The 17500-nt window shown below is 40.8% G+C and overlaps 1 protein-coding gene across 1 annotated transcript in view; it reads right to left on the bottom strand.

The window, feature by feature from the left end:
* The window catches only part of jam3b (junctional adhesion molecule 3b), a 33459-nt gene extending 17703 nt beyond the window's left edge, over positions 1-15756 (bottom strand). The window contains exon 1 of the mRNA XM_029448677.1: positions 15602-15756. Coding sequence (XP_029304537.1) covers positions 15602-15650 — 49 coding nt within the window. The 5' untranslated portion in view covers positions 15651-15756. The remainder of the gene's footprint in view (positions 1-15601) is intronic.
* Positions 15757-17500: the final 1744 nt, after the last annotated feature.

Genomic DNA, 17500 nt, shown 5'->3' with positions numbered 1-17500 from the left:
ATTCACATCAGTCATAAAACATATGGATGGAGTGGTAAGGTTTTATAATAGACAATGAAATGATTGTATGTCTGACAATTGTGCAATATATCACTGTTTATATTATATGCAAGGACTCAAAATACTTTTTTCTGTTTCTTATAGTCTAAAACTGAAATATTAAATATACTTAAAACTCTGAGCTCACTTTCCCAATTCAGCTAACCAATTATGGAAACGTTCTTTATCATATTAGGACTTTGGTGATGTCACATATTTAACAAGACTTATTTAATATATGATGTGTAATTATTTATTGCTGAAGTGCAAACACATGCAAGTTACATACATGTATGGGCTAAAAAAGGCTTCATTTAACTACATGTTAACTAAACCCCAACACTGCAGTTATGTTACTTTTCTAAATCTGAAAAAAATTACTTGATTGACTTAATCTGTCCGTCTTATTTATCTGAGTATATTAAATCTACTATTTATTTAAGCATGTCAAATGCTTACATGATAATATGCTGTGTGATTGCATTCCTGCATTTAGAAGGAACTGATATTCACTGAATGATCTTCCATGATAAGATGACTTATTCATTAAGTCATGTGAAACATCTTGGCCCTGAGATCCTGGTTGCTGTATAAAAATAGTAGCCTACTGTTTGGTGTCACACTGCCTCTTCACGTGGTCCCAGCAGCAGCGCATACCAATGGAGACCTTTGTTTTGTGACACAGTTCCAGGCAGTAGGAGTGAATGAATGCTTAATTAAACTGAACAATGGTTGATGGCCGTTATTGTGACTGAAGACACAATAACCATCGACCACATACATCGTGGAAGTGCAGACCTAAATCTATTGGCCAACGATACAGTCATGAGAGCCTCATAGAAAACATGATACTCCATAGAGTTATATTTGAGATGCAGTGTAATTCCAGTATTGCACCCTCTGCTGAAACACTGTGCCCCCCCCCTCCCCTCTAGCTGTCTGAACATTAATCATTAGCCACATGTCTGTCTGTCACCTGTGCAATAATATAACATCTCTTTTATTCATCTTAAAATGTAAGAATTAAAACACCATAAGAAAACCCTTTTGTATACAAACCAACTGTGTAATTATATAGTGTTTTCAATATCAACTTGTGAAATACTACTATGACTTTACTGTATCAATGACTATCACAAAGTCAATACACAATCTAAAACAAAGCCTGGAAGGGAAATGACAAGCCTATAAGTAGTGATACATGACAGATTTCTATGTCGGTCCTGAAATTTCAACTGACGTCAGTGTAGTTTAATAATGATGTGGACAAGTGCAGGTAATAACCTACAATCATGAGTTGTTCCTCACTACAGTGAGAATAGCTCAGCATTTAAATGGCCACACTATTTATAGTGACTGTCAGCACCAGCCAGAGCCCCCGCAGTCTGCTAATTGGGATCCCTCCCAGGTAAGAAGTGTAAGCAGTGGTAGCTCTCTATGCCTTTCACAGGCACACAGGGAAGCCTTGACCATATTTCATGATCAAATAATTGGCCGCTAATTTTCCTAGCCCGAGTCAGCCTCTTGAGGGAGACAGTGAGAACGCCTTGTCAAAACAGATCGAAGCATAAGGCCAAGAGGGTGAGCGGGCCTCCCCTGGCGCAGCATCTCTGTTATGCGAACAATCTGACATGCCACACATGTTGGATGTCCAAATGAATTGGGGAGCTCCATGGCGTCAGCTTAAAGGAGACCTAACAGGATGGGGCGGGGGGAAATTAAATTCACTGCAACTGTTTTTTTGGGCTGCAGTCAGAGTAAAATCCCATGCTTGAATTGGAGCTGCTGCCACAAAAATCTGTGTTAAATCGCACCACACTCAGTGCCAGAATTAGCTCCTCACCACTCTGCACAGATGGCATCAGCGACGCTCATTGCAAATGCTTCACATTCTAGTCCAGGCTGCCTGACCCCTTCCTTAATCCTAATTAGGAATGCAATTTCTACACAGGCCTTTTTCAAGCATGATGAAAATAAATGTTTGTATGGCTCTGGCAGTGGCTTATGGGTAGTATTATTTCACCTTTCCACCAGTCCACTGAGTGTGACACCATTTTAAACGCTACAGCAGAGTTTTATAAATGACTATTGCTACTGTGCACTAACCTATATCCTCCCTGCGAGTCAACAATGAACTGGTCAGATAATAATACATGGTGGTAAATCCCAGGATAACATTCTGCTGCCTGTCCTTTCAACCAGAAACGCTAAACCTCCCCCACCCGGTACACACACACACACACACACACACACACACACACACACACACACACACACACACACACACACACACACACACACACACACACACACACACACACACACACACACACACACACACACACACACACACACACACACACACACACAATCCTCAATAGGAATATTCACCCTTTTCTAAAGCTTTCCATCAGCATGCCACAAAGGATTAACCAATAATTCCTCTACAACATATAAAGATCTGGAAACACTCACATCTGCAGATATCAGGCTAATATGGATGCTTGGATATTAACATGGGTCTTTTTTTGACCAGCCAGCAGTTCCTTTACCTAATAATGCTTATTTGGCCGGCACACTGACAGAGAGATAAGCGCTCATTGTTGAGTGCGTGGACAGTGAGCGTAGCTGACCACGATGAGCTAAGGCTCAACTGACAACTGAACAATAATACTACACCACACAGCAGAGACATGTTGACTTAGCAGGTCCAAAAGGTTTAATCTGCCTCACTTCCTGCGTGCTCCAAGGAAACCCACTGTGCGATGAAAAGAGCTGAACTGAAATGCAGAATTTAGGAATAAACTTTTTAAACAACTCTTAATTTGAACTGTTTTCATGAGTTATATATTCCATCTCTACAGCACGGACAGGAGCTCCGTGTTTTTTAATGCCTGTGCACTGGGAGTCATCACATCCAGGCTCATCATAACTAAATGACAATAACCAGCTAAGCATGAATGCCAACAGACAAATGTAACAGTGCATTAAAACACACACAACAAGACCGTAGCCAAATGCACTCATGTCTTGAGCTGTGTAGTTGCACATTTTGTGGCACTCAGGAGCATAATGTGTGAGATGGCAGCAGGAAGCTTATAAAGTCTTCATAATAGGGCCTCCCAGCAGTGTTCAGCTCAGGAACAAGACGCAGCCCTGAAACAGCAGGCCCAGGACAAATCCCAGTTCTTCTAGTCTACTCTTAGAACAGTGGCATCCCACAGCCCGGCCTATTAACTGGCCTTTGTTTTCACTCTGGAACAAAATCCATCTTGTAGTAGGCGATTAGATTCACATGATGATCACTGATGGAGACAATCATTTCAGAAAGCTTCTCTTTCACAGGTTTACAGCACAAACCATGTGTTCTTAGAGCTTGTTTATTTTGCCTACCTAATAATAATAATAATAATAATAATAATAATAATAATAATAATAATAAATTGTATTTATAAAGCGCCTTTCAAAGCTAAAAGCAATCTCAAGGCGCTACCTACCATGATTTCAGTTTTATTTACCAGATGACCACACAAATGCCATTTGATTTAACAGTTTTCCACAAACCATAGGCTGCACAAAGATCAGTAACTGCAGCATTAAAAGTGGATGTACTGCATAACTACAGTACAACATCAGGGAGGGAACAAGGCTAAAAATCCCAACTAACAAACTCCAGAATGGTCAAGCAAGAGTCAAGGATCAAACACGTTACTGCACTTTGAGTTTTGTTTATTCAAATGTAAAGTGCGCTTATAAATACAATTTATTATTATTATTGTTACTGCAAAGATTTATTTTAAAGCAGCCGCTCGCAAACTATGTTAACTGGCCTGCATGTTGTATAATGCTGTGGGCAGCAATTCTGATTGTTTTCATTGTTCCTTAGTAAGCACTAATGTGGAGTACATGAAGAGGAGTGCAGAATGGGAGGTTTTGCGATGACTGGTCACAGGTGAAATGAGCTTCGACAGGCACTCCTACATTCTTACACAAGGCTTTCATTGGAGAAAGTAATGGCTCAAGGGCATGATCATTTAGAAAAAGATGCAACTTTGGGAAAGCTCTTTCTGGTTGGTGTGTGAACTTAGTGGAATATGTACATTATACAACAAGCAATTATTAATATTAATTGTAGTGAGTAGTAAGTAATGAGGAAGTTTGAATTTGAGAGAGTAGCAATAAATATTTAACATTTACTACAATTAACTGGCTTTACACATAATTCAAACAATATGAACATAAAGGTTTGTATTGTGTTCGTGTTTATTCCTTTCTCTGAATAACTCCCAATTAAATGGGCAGGGACGCGTGGTCATAAGCCACACACTGATTTGATTGAGTTTGCAAGACTGGGAATAAATCATGACTGTTATTCATTTCACGAGACAGTTGTTTATGAACATTATGTGCCTTCCATGTAAAAAAAACAACCAAAATAAATATTGAGACATCATAGTGTGCAATTTCCAAGCAAGAATTTGCCAACAAGCAACCCCCTCAAACAACAAATGTGCATAAAGACATACTCTAGACTCAAATAGTTTGCACAGGCTGGCTGAGCTGTGGGACAGGGAATGTTGCTTAAACAACAGCTGGGGAGGGAAAGCATCTGAGGCTTCTGCTGTTGAATCCCCCCCACCCCCTGCTGGAGCCGCACTTCCATCACCTGCTCAGAGAGGAATCCTTGATGGGTTTCCGTGGTAAATACCAGACAGGGGCATCAGACAGCCAAACGAGCGAACATTACATACCTCCCATTCTGTTTCCAGGCTCTAACATGAACTATGCCATCATGTGTAAAGTCGCACAGGAAGTAAAGGTGTGCTGTACACATTTTGAGTGCGACCTACTGGTCCGGTGAACAATGGCGAAGTTCCAAAGTGCTTTCATGGTAAGAATAGAGGACAGCTGTTGACCTCATCACCTGCTGTCTCTGCTTGCATCTAACATAACTGCTCTGTGGCTGTGCATGGCATACATGCGCTGCCCTGTTCAATATTTGATTTGACAGAAAAGTATGCCTTTTGTGACAATCAAAACAACGTTAGGCCACACACACAAGAAGATAATGACACAATTATTACATTTTGTTCAATTGAATAATTGTTTTTCTCCTATGGCTAAGAATGCAGGGATATTTGACAAAGCTCTTTATAATCTTTCTGGTGTTTACATGCAAATACAAAAACCTGCGCACATCTGGCACTAGATCCAGTAAGGATATCTCCCCCCAAATAACACAGATTGTGCTGCTTTACATGCAGCATAAATGTGGAATGATTCAGCTGTGTGTCGGAATAAATAGCCTGTTAACTAATTACAAGTGAGTCACAGTGAGCAAAATATTCCATCAATTAGAAACTAGAGTCACAAGTCAGCCTGTTGCCTCCAGTGAGGAATATCTAGATTGCACAGGATCCTGTGGAAGTGTGCTCAGCGGGCCCAGCCCTGATAAACCATTACTACCACTGATTGGCAAAACGCCAGGCTCAATCTGCTTAAATGCATCCATCTCAACACTGAAGGGAAAACAGTATACTAGAGCAGGCATAAGTGGTTCTGTCCCATTCATGAGGATCTGACTGGAACCTTTAGCTTGGACACCAGCACATCACTGCAGCCCTTCAGAGCTCATTCCTTGCTGCAGAACTGAGCTTCGCTCTGAACGTTGCCACGCTAACAATTGCCCCAAAGGAAACCGCCCACAGATGATGATCTGGAGTGTTGATGATCTGAGATAAAACTGTACAGTAGCTCAGTTCGGCATGAGTGATTCTAGGCAAGGGAAGGACGGAGGACTGGGGGATTCATTACATTCAGCACTGGCTGGACGGAGGCCGTTCAGAGACACTCATCAGCATGGAGATACAGATTCCCTGTGTGCTGGAAAGCTCATGAAACCATAAGATCATTGTTCTCGCTCAAACCAGATCGGGCCAGATAAATGGCTGTGAGGAGCTCAGAGTTCAACTTTGGGGTGGAGTACATTGAGTGCAGGCGGGGTTGGTAGCCTGTTGTATGTTTTCCCTCTTGTTCACCACCCACAAAAAGCATACACATATTCTGAGGCTTTGTTACCGCTGCCAACTAAATGGCTTTTGTTCTCGTGTTTTCTGCTGTTGTTTTTTATTTTCTCAATAAATTATTTGTTGGCTCTCTGCTTTTGTATGCTGAATATTTTAGGAACCGCACATCTGTGCTCTCTGTATTCTTGGGTTCAAGAGTATACCTTTGAGATGTGGCTTTGTTTCTATATATGAGCAAGACAAGAGCTGGACGGAAACTAATCAAGGATCTAGTTAAGCACCTGAAGAACAAGGTACAAGTGTGTCTCAGCTATGTCGACATTTTCCAAATGTAAAAATGGTTCTATTGGCCCTTCCTGGCTCCACCACGATCCCTCCAAGTTGTTATCAAATTTCAATTAAGATTCCATACAGTTACGATTTCCTGTCAAGCTGTAGATGCAACCAGCGTATCTGCTGATATTTTTGAGATACAGTGTATAAGTATACTTAAAGGGGAAATTTGACACATCAAAGTCTGTTTACGGGTCCGTACTACTGCATGTGTGAAATATATATGTAATATACCTTTTGTGGCTTCAGAGGGACATCCGGAAAATCTGATAAATGGCCGTGAATGATGGCATTCAGAAGTCGAGTAACATTGTGGGTAATATATATATAATACAAATATAGGCGCCATGTTTTAAAGAAAGAAGAATAGTGGATTAAAATAGGCGATATCTCTGGTCCTGCTGCATCAATTTTGATCCCTTTTTAAAAACTGTCCAAAATGAGCCCAACAATGTCATGGGTGAGCAATGCTAACTACAATATGTATTACAGTATGTATGTGTTCTTGTTTAAGATAGAATTTACATTTGTTAACCTTTATCCTTAAAATATCTCTAACTGCATTGGTGCTTTGAGGTTCCCCATTTGTTGAGGCATCTTTCCACACAGCGAGGATGGTTTTAAGTCTTGGAGAATCCCACATAATAATGCCCTGTGATTATTATGGCTCTGTGAATAATCTCCATGTTCCAGATGGGTTTTTAAGGTAACCTTTTAAACTCTGATAATGACCATTGTATAAATATATTAATCTGACTTTGGAAGTGGAGCAATCTGAAAGGAAATAGCAGAGTAGATAACATGGTCATTTCGGGAATGACTCTGCTCTCTAATAGGAGATGTTGAGAAACTAACAATTTAGTTTAATTACAATCTTAATGGCAAAAGATTCAGGAAATCCCTTAACACAGATGGGCTGTGGAGTATTTACTGGCTCGTCCTCTGTTTCTATGTCATTTCTGCCCTTTTTCTTGTTTTCCATCATTTAGGTCAATACAGAGTACAGTATTTGAAAATACATTTTAAATACTATGCTCCTCTCAGCACTGCTGTTTGGTGGACAGTCTTGTTGATGTCAACGTTCTTATAAGTCTCCATGAAGGTTTAATAGCTAAAATCATAGGACAGTCTCAACTTAATACTTAAGACTCTGATCAGCTTTGAGGCTTCAGTCTGGCCATTTTGAATGACCGGTTACAATGATGACAAATGCCTGACCAACCACTGAGTCATGATGAAATCCACCCAAATTGCTTTCTCCTCTTTCCCCTCGCCCTCTATTGCTTTGTATGACTCAGAAACCAAGCAGACCCACATTCAAAGCCCCCCTCTTTTGGAGCTAAGACAGGGCCCAGCAACCATGTTACAAACTCGTCGCCTATGTCTGGCATCCTGACAAATATCTGAGGCACTTACTTACCCCAAATATGCCCTCACACACATGTGGCAACAGCGCTGTGTACACTGAGCTTCTCCTCTAGCATGATTCACACAGCAAAGCCTAAAAAGCATGGACCATCCGGGCACTAGTGATCTTTTCTGACAGAATCAAGAAATCCCATTAATGCTTCTAGACATCAACCATTTCAACTCTCTTTAAGTATTCATTCCTGCTTCATCCAACAACACTTTGATTGAGAACAGTTCTTCAGATGAAGGTCTTCATGATCATCTTGTTTTCTGGACTTTTTCACAATTTTTTTGCAATTGGTGTAAGAGATCAATTACTATAGTCTTTACCTAAAGATATTTTGGCAAGCTCTAAAACAGCATAACTGTGCTATCAATTCCAGTTCAATCTCAACATATTTACCACTAAGTAGCCCAGAAGGGATAGCCGTCACACCATATGGCCTGATGGTCTGGTTACAATCTGCCAACAATCTGTCCAGTCAGATGAATACACACTGTACTTGTGACTGTACTGATGGGCTTTCTACAGCAGCAGAGCTTTTGATCATAGCTACAACACAAGCTTCTGGATTTTGCATTAATAAATATTACTTGTATTTCTGTCCACTCTAATTTACTAGTTACTACTCCTAGCCAATAAATAGTTAATCAAATAACCCGCAGTAAAATGGAAAATAGTAGTTTTTACACTTATAAGAGATATAAGGTGTTAAATAGTGAGTTCAGAGGGGATATTTAGGCGGTGTGTGTTACCTTCGGACATAGCCAGGTACTGTGTCTCTGTGTTTTCAGTCCATGTGCTAACCTGAGCTAACCTGAGCTAACCAGCTGCTGGCTGTAACTTCATATATAACAGACAATAATGAGAGTGGTATCAATCTTCTCATGTAATTCTCTGCCAGAAAGTGAGCAAGTGAATTTCCCAAAATGTTGAACTAATATGATACACTTAATATGAGACACTATAGGAAAATATTGCTGAGCTCTTAACTGTAATGCCTTGTGACAAATAGTCAAAGAGAGGTTTGAAACCAATCAGGATGGAAATAGTCAGCGATGTCTGATATTATTTTAGCTGAACTTGAGATGGTGTTAAGAATGAGTGTAGATGATGCTGAGCTTTTACCTCATTGCATTCCAATAGTGAATGTCTCACTGAACTGATAAGGCTACAAAGCCAATATAGGACCAGCAAATAACATTTTACAATCCACTGCATCACTAATATAACATGCACACACACAAAGTTAATCATCACTAATAACTCATTTGGATGAGCACCAAGATTTCTATGTCAAGTCTGACTCCAAGCACTCTGCAGACTGTCCTGCCAAGTGTCTACTGAAACCCTCTTTTCAGAGATGAAGACTGAGATTATCTTTGACATGGTTTTAGTTTGTCCTTTTCATTCAGAAGGGATATATTTTAGGACTTGATTGTCATCCCTAAACTACATTCGGTGCTGGGCCTGAAAATGGCAGGCTTACCAGCATGTAATAAATCATTTTCTCATTTTATTTATTTTTAAGTTGAGAGCATCAAGGTCTAGGTCTCGCTCTCTGACCAAGCCCCATCTATCATTTCTATGCTGTGCTGTTTGAACCCATTTTGCACTGCCTCCCAGAGGATGCCAGTAACTCACATGAAGTCCTCTATCTGACATTTAGTGTCTCTGGCTGAAATTACCACAAACCATTAGACCTCCAAACAGCCTTGTTTCAAACATGGACACAACTGCATGTGCCTAAAATTATTTAAGAAACTAGATGTGACATGCTTTTCATTATGATAGCAACATGTCTGCCAGGTGCATCCACACCCCTTACTGTCTCCATAGTAGCATCTTGCAGGCTAAACATGAACCTAAAGGTGGAGAACAGAAGTGTGGAAACACCCTTATTACAAGCTTCCAGATGTAAGAAATGATTTGCAGCATTGCTATCGATCACAGGTACAGCTCATCAGATGATATTCTAAACCAAAACCACTCTATGATCGTGTTTCAAGGCGATGAAACAGAGCAGGAAACAAAAAGTATTTTTTCAGCCTCCTCAACCTGTACTGAGAGGCTGTGCTGTAGGTAAGTGAGGAGCTGGGGTCTTGTCTCCAAGGTAACACATGTACACAGTAGGCTTGCCAGGGTAGTCGCTATTACACGGTGTTTGGGCAAACACGTATTACATTACTTGCCCACCGCCCCCACAGCTGTTTAGCTTCTCTTTTTTAAAGAAATAAAACAATTTTAGTTAATTTTCGCGTATCAGCACAGAGTAGCAGGAGTTTCACTTGTCATGGAGAGTTGACAGACAAGAAGATGGCAGAAGATTTGGTGTCAAAGCAAAAAGCAAAAGCACCCATTTGGCAATATTTTGGATTTAAACCCAGGGGGCGTAATTGGAAACCTGACTGCGTTAATGAGGCAATCTGTAAACTTTGTGCGTGAAGCTATGAGTAGTCTCAGCAAAGCAACAAAAAAACGCTCTACTCTAATTTCTGACAAACAGGTGAAAAAAAGTGTTTAGTCATATTTTCTCTTGCCAACAAATGTATTTAAAGTTATTTTTAATCCTCAACATTCTGAAGTCTCCCTTCAGTTTTATTTATTTTCATTTCAGAAACTCTGTCAACTCCGAGAACATTTATGCTCTTTCAAAATGCAGCAGCAAAGCTTTTAGCAGACACGGGCTACCTTTAGAGCTGATTTTAATATTTTAGTTTTATATTAGGGCTCACTTGGGTCTGCTTCCTGCCATTATCAGTACTTAAAATCCCTACGTGGCCTGACATCATCAGATTGAGCTGAAATGTTATTTTATTTCTTTTTAGGTGTTATTATCATTGACATTTAAATAAAATGTTTCCTGGAACTGAAAAGTAACAGAAAAACGGAGGAAGTTGTTAAGCTAGTGTGTATAAGTTGTGTTCACAATCATCATCACATGTTTTTAATGGTGGAATCAGCTGTGATCACACACCTGAGGTAGACAGATGACTCTGCCTTGTGGCTATTTTTAGACAGTAATTGCTCTTTTGTTACAGCCTGGTAAACAAAAGATGAATCCAGAGCGATTATCTGGTCATGACTCTCAGCAGGAGTGCAGCCTCGAGCTTTTTCCTTTCAGAGCGACAGCGACTCAGCTACATGTAGTTCATTGCCTCGACCATGTCATTAATGAAACCCCTAATTATGTCACTAAGCTCACAGCATCCCAATGTTTGATCGATGGCGGTCTCTTTTGACCTATTGATGTATCCAGTGAACACATGAGCGAGAGAACTGTTATGGCGCTTCCTCCCTCCAGGGACCATGTGACCACAGATAAAGATCATCAAACAGGAAATCTCTTTTGTGCTACCCGAAGCTCAGGCAGCCAGTACAGAGGCCTTTTGGAGTTTATCCAGCTGATCTAGAGTAGCCTAAACATTAAACGTAATGATGTCTTGTCAAAACAAACAACCACTTTAGCCTTCTTTTCAGGAAGAGCAATCATTTCTAAAGGCTCATTACCTTAAACAGGACCACGATTTACTTCTTTTTCTCATGAATCCTTCTCTTGTTTGAACCTCTGATTGTAAATCAGTTTATTGACAAAACCTTAAATGAAAAATTCCTATTCCTCACGGAGACCTTTATAATATTTTTATATGGAGCTTCGGGCCTGGATACACTGCCTGGAGGCCAGTTCTAGTTCATGACCAATGGTTCTTTTACACGGTAGTCTTATTGACATTTGAAGCATGCACATGCCATTGCCATCTCTGGAACGTGAGCACGTTGGTGTTTGCCTTTCAACCTCAACATCTGCTGTAGCTAACTTCGAACGAAAAAATGATAAAAGCAGGACAGGGTGCTGAATCCTTCTCTGTGTCGAATTAAAATGGATTTCTGTCTCAGAAGATGTACCGTCACACCCAGCTTGTTTTCTGAACGCCTTCAACCAGCAACACTGCTGAGCTTTCTTCACAAATACCCCTTTCTGCTCTGACCTCAGCCAACTCATCAACAGGGGTCCCTTTTATCTCCTAGGAAAACAGGTGGTTATGATTGTTAGTCAGCGCACATATGATGAGGAGGTTTCTGCCTCCATGTGTTTTCTATCTGGAATGCTGCATTTGCTAACTCAGGTTTGGGAGGGACGCAGCAGATATTTCTGGTTACGCCTGCACACTGCTCAAAACACCACCACCCACTCCTGCTCAGCTGTTTCAGGTCATTCCACAGCAAGGACCATGTGCCACTTTGACTTTATCCCATGGAGGGACTGTTGTTGCACAGATATACACACGGCTGACTGCTGTGATTTAAAAAATATATTACAAAAGGGTGTGGTTTCGTAAAAATAATTACACAACTCTCAGTTAGGCAATAGGCACAAACAAGCCTTTTACTGCAGAATGCCTTTCTGCTGGTGTATCTGAGCCGAGACCAAAATGACAACTGTGATAAATGTGTTATGCTCCTGACACCTCTCACTCCGGGGTGTCTGGAGAGTAAAACTCCTGACTTGTAACAAACAAATCCTCAGCAGCAGGACTGCTTTCTGGTTGTCTGTCACTGTTTTACTCTGCCATTTACTGTCTCTGCAGTAAAATGTCAGACTGTATGTGACTTGCCCACAGGGGCTGTACATGCCATTCAAAGAGTGCTCCAAACATTTGCTCACAAGCTTTGAGTGGGTAGGGAAACATCTGACAACAAGCACCTCCTAGGGGAGCCACTATCAGTTGTTATGCAGTTATCTTGGGGCACACCGACTTCTGCCATGCCAAACGGCTATGACACACATGCAAAGCAATGATAGAAGTGCCGATATAGACAAATATTTGAAGAGTGTGCTGGGTAACGTCACCCGATGAGCACCTCAGTGGTGCAATGACTTATCAGCAGAGAACACAGGGAAGGCTCAACAACAATGTAGTGGACAGCTTTCGCCCTTATCTTATCCATCTAGATAAAGAGAGGCCTCCAATTGGATTAGGCTGACAGCCATGAGTGAAAACACAGATAATGTCAAGTCATAAAAATGTCAATTGTCCAGGAAGAGAAATCATTTTTAACACTTAAGCAAGTGTGAAAGCTTATAATTCGAGCATGAAACAATATTTGTATTCTTTAAGTTTCCTTTTCGAGTATCAATCGTGAATGGTCAGATTTTCACAATTATATACTCTTGTTAAATTAATGATAATCTGCTCTGTTGTTAATCCACATAATAAATAAAAGAATGCAGCAATAAGGTCTGAAATGTATAGATGTATAAAGGTCACAGTGATCTCAAAGTCTATCTGCTCTGTACTAATCCACTCTGAGCATCCTTCGAGCTCCCACATATCTTGGCCATACTCTTGGCAGGAGGGTTCTGGCACTTAAAGTGAGGACCGCTTTCTTTGGAATATTTTAGGTGAAATGGCTCAGGCGAAGCCAACGATGGAAAATGTCAATACATTCCATTAGATCAGATTGTAAAGTCTGCTGCAAGCATGTGTACCTAAAATAACAATGGCCCTCGTCTACGCTCTGCTGACAGATGACTGGGCTGATATTTGCAGCTCTGTTGAGTCGTGCTGGGTTTAGCCTTCACTTGGAATGACTGGGGTTGCGTGGCCATTTAGATGATAGCTACCAAAGAATGTCATGAATTTAAAATAACAAGCACATCCTTCAGACACAGAAACAACACAGAGTGTGACCTACACAACAAGAAGAGAAGCAAATGGACTCCTTCTGAATTTCTTACTTAGAGAGTTTTTTTCAAAATACAAGACACATTCTTATTACAGTCAGTACCTATTAGTATCAGCACCAAGTAGTAATTTATAAACACGGCTTGTGGCCAGCTTTAGTTTAGCCAGATTTGCCCTGTTTTTAAAGACAGTGGCAATGCTGGCTGGGAGCCAGTCGGCCACATGGCTAAGCCCCGTCCAGGCAAGACAAAAGAAATTCTGAAATCTTTGCCAGCTCACTGCCCCACCCCCCACCACCACCCATGAAAATGTCAATTGTGCTGCAACAATGCCATGTCACAGACTTACTCAGGGGAACATAATTAAGAGTACTGACTTTGAAATGTATCGCTTGAAAAATATAAATCAGCACACAGGTGTGTCAAGAGGGACAGTGGTACAGCAATATATTTCAAACAAGCTCTGCTGCTATTCCTAATTAAAGTAAAGAGAATAAGCCAATTGATACACGTGAGAGATCACAGGAGGTGCTTATGTCTGTACTTCTCTTTGATCTGTATGTCTGTCCTCTCACACAATGCTTCATCCATCACCAAGTGGAAACTTTTTTAAAGTCAAATCTTTCTCAAAAACATTTGTTACACTCTTCAATTTCAACGCCTAGGCCAAACCACACTTGCCCCGATTATGATCTAAACCAAGTTTTAAAATGAAACGGAATACAGACTATTAGCCAGGCATGTACCCTTCATTGTATATATATATATATATATATATATATGTACATTTCACATTATTTTCAATCTGAAGCAGATCTACTACATTTACAGTATGTGTACTTTTAAATAAACTATCGTACTAGTTTGGGAGCAGCCACCTTTGTCAGGCTCAAAGAAAAGAGGAAAAGGGAGAAAAACAATCTTGATTTGAAAAAAAAAAAAAAAAAAAAAATCGCTATATAGCACAGCAACAAGTGGCTTATTGATTTTCAATAACAAATATAGTGTGATTAAAACCGGCATGAATATTTGGTCCTTAGTAAGTTACATATATAACATGTAAGTAATTACTTAATTTTGCTATTCCTCCAAATATCGTCAACACACCTAGGCCAACGTAACCTATGTTGGATATGATCTGGGATTCTCGGCTCGTGTGTTAAAATAAAAATGAACTGCTACGATCTTACAGGTGTTTGTCGCTTCCACCTACAGGACCGACGGGTTATTGGTCTTCAAGGGTGGGCTACTGAAACAAATTGATTTTCCGCCGGCTGCCCGTGTTTAGCAGCTCTGGTGCGGGTTGAAAGGGTCCAGCAGCGGCGGGAGGAGGAGGGGGGGGGGGGGGGGGGGGTAGAGGACACTCACTGGCCTGGCAGGCTAGCTCCTCCCGCGGACAGACTGCTTTATTCTGCCGCAGGAAAAACCGTTATCTCGCATCACTACTTCCTACATCTCTGCCATCACCGCGGCTCCAAACCCACGTTAAATAGTTAACGGCACGGACTACGAAACTGCCTTAATTCATATTTAATTCACAAACACAAAGTCTCTCTTCAAACTTGAGAGGTAGGAACTTTTTCAGAGCGAGGACAAACGTGGTGGTTACACCATACTCACGCCGCTTATTGAACTGATGCCAGAGCTAAACATTTCGCTCAGTTAGTCCTGCTATGCTAATATGTGGCTACATCCAGACACTTTGATATTTTACAGACAACACTACTCCGATTAAAACACGAGGGAGAGTAAGCGAGGGATTTGAGAAACAATAGCAGCTTAAAACCATCGCTTGACCCGAACATTTGCCAGTCATGTTGACAGTAATGTTGTATAAAAAATGGCGACTATATATGTCATTTCGTTAACACAATTAAAAACTATATTTACTTAACGTCGCAGAGACTGCTCTTGCTGTCAGTCTGGCTTGAGTTTAACGTTAGTTGCGTCCAGATAGGGTTACTTCTGAGGCACTATCTACTTTCTGCCTGACGCTCGTGAGAAATCTCGAGCAAACAGATGCAGAAGTAAATAGCATTTGTCGGCCACGGTCCTCGAAGAGAAAATGGGAAAATAACAGACAGATAGCGTGATTTTTGTACTTACAGTGAGTTGAGAGGAGAGTCAGTAGGCAAGCCAGACGTGTTTTCGCCATCTTGGAGTCGATGCAATGCTCGGTTTGACTGGCCGTACATGCGCAAAGTAGCCGAAAGAGATTTGGTGTGGATGGAGAGAGAGAAAGAGAGAGACATAGGCAGAAAGTGGGGGAGAGGAAGGAGGGGGGAGGGAGGGGGTATATATTATATTAGGTTTCCATAGTTACCGAAAGCATCACTCACCCTGACAAGAATTTATAGTTGACGCGATGTTGGAGCCTTTTACTACTGTGGCATTATACTGTAGGTGGACGGCAGCTGGGAGCTCAGATAGGAAAACACCAGCTTCCAGTCTTTTGTGTGTTGTGAGACGGAAGAAGAAGAAGAAGAAGAAGAAGAAGAAGAAGAAGAAGAAGAAGAAGAAGAAGAAGAAGAAATGAAGTAAATGTGTGAAGTGACAATATCACAATTCTAATAAACTGTATTGTAGTTAGGTAGGCTATACAAGTTTCACTAGAAATCCACTGTTGAGCGTGACTGACACATTATAAGCCTCTAACCATAGGTCTTCAACAGGGGTCCGCAACCCCCAGGGGGTCCTTGGAGGTACTGCAGGGGGGTCGCGAAATTGTTTGTAGATAAAGCAATAAAAAAAAAAGTATTATAATTTGCTTTTTTGCTTTGCCAATCACATGCCCTCCTCCGCTATACTTCGCGAAGGGCGGCGACACACACACTTACAGTCAGAGACAGAGTGAAGGAAAGGAGACCTCTTCAAGCCTCCTTGTCGCACGGACTTCTTCAAGCCTCTTCTATACAATATATACAGTAGGGGGTCCCTGCACCACGATACACTAGTTTGGGGGTCCTTGGCGTGAAAAACGTTGAAGACCCCTGCTCTAAACAATAATTGCAGGAACATTGTATGGTTCTTGCACAGAATATAAAAACATTAATGTATAATTATAACTCTTGTCACGGATGTTGAGCTATTTGAGCTTCCATAGTAATGTGTGTTACGCTAAAAGTTGATTATGGCCGCCTGTGATTAATTGCATACGGCAGGCTTCCAATAAAATATTCACATACCATTTTTCACTGATTGTAAATCATAGCCCTGTCGGACTATAGGCATATGTCGGAACCCAGTGACAGCCGTGTCAGCCCAGAGCTCTCCCGCCCTATTCACATGAATCCTGTAAAGTCCTGTTTTTGCCATAGTGGATATGGCCTGCTCTCTAGTTCCAGTGACATGCATTGCTTGCATCAAGAAGTTTTCCACCACTGAGCCCTGATTTAACTCAGTGATGACAGCTGATGCAGCCTGGAATATAATGCTACTCAAACCCTGCCTGTGATCCACTATTCAACCTCTTCAAACACTTCCACAACAGGCAACATAAGGTTGTATAGGCCTAGCTGCTTCTCTGTCGTGCAGAAAGGTAAACTGGATCATTACTGTATTTATGAAAATAAAATCTGAGATGATTGTAGTCACTGCATACTTCATTAATGTGGTAATTATTTCTAAATATAGAACTATGTCTAATTATGCTAGTATGCGTATGAATTGTATTACGTAACACATGTGAATCTGTTATTCAAGCGAGATTCTAATATGAATCAGGTAGTTATATTAACCACACTGTCGCCTTGAGGCTCTTGCTCTCTAGGTTTGTATCAAGTCATTATTTGGCTTATGTGTTACAATGTTGAAAGGGTATTTTTGGGGCTCTTACATAAACAGCATTAGGTGCTTTGATTAATACCCGAAGAAATTATGACCATATAAAATCAGCCACCTTCATTTTGTGGGAGAAGACTACATTTATCAGGGTCATTATGAAATAAACACTACCAACACTGTGATTGCAAAAAAAAATTATATATAGTTTAAATCAGAATTTAT

Source organism: Cottoperca gobio, chromosome 14 (genome assembly GCF_900634415.1).
Source record: "Cottoperca gobio chromosome 14, fCotGob3.1, whole genome shotgun sequence".
NCBI classification, from domain to species: domain Eukaryota; kingdom Metazoa; phylum Chordata; class Actinopteri; order Perciformes; family Bovichtidae; genus Cottoperca; species Cottoperca gobio.
This window is presented reverse-complemented; position numbering and strand designations above follow the sequence as displayed.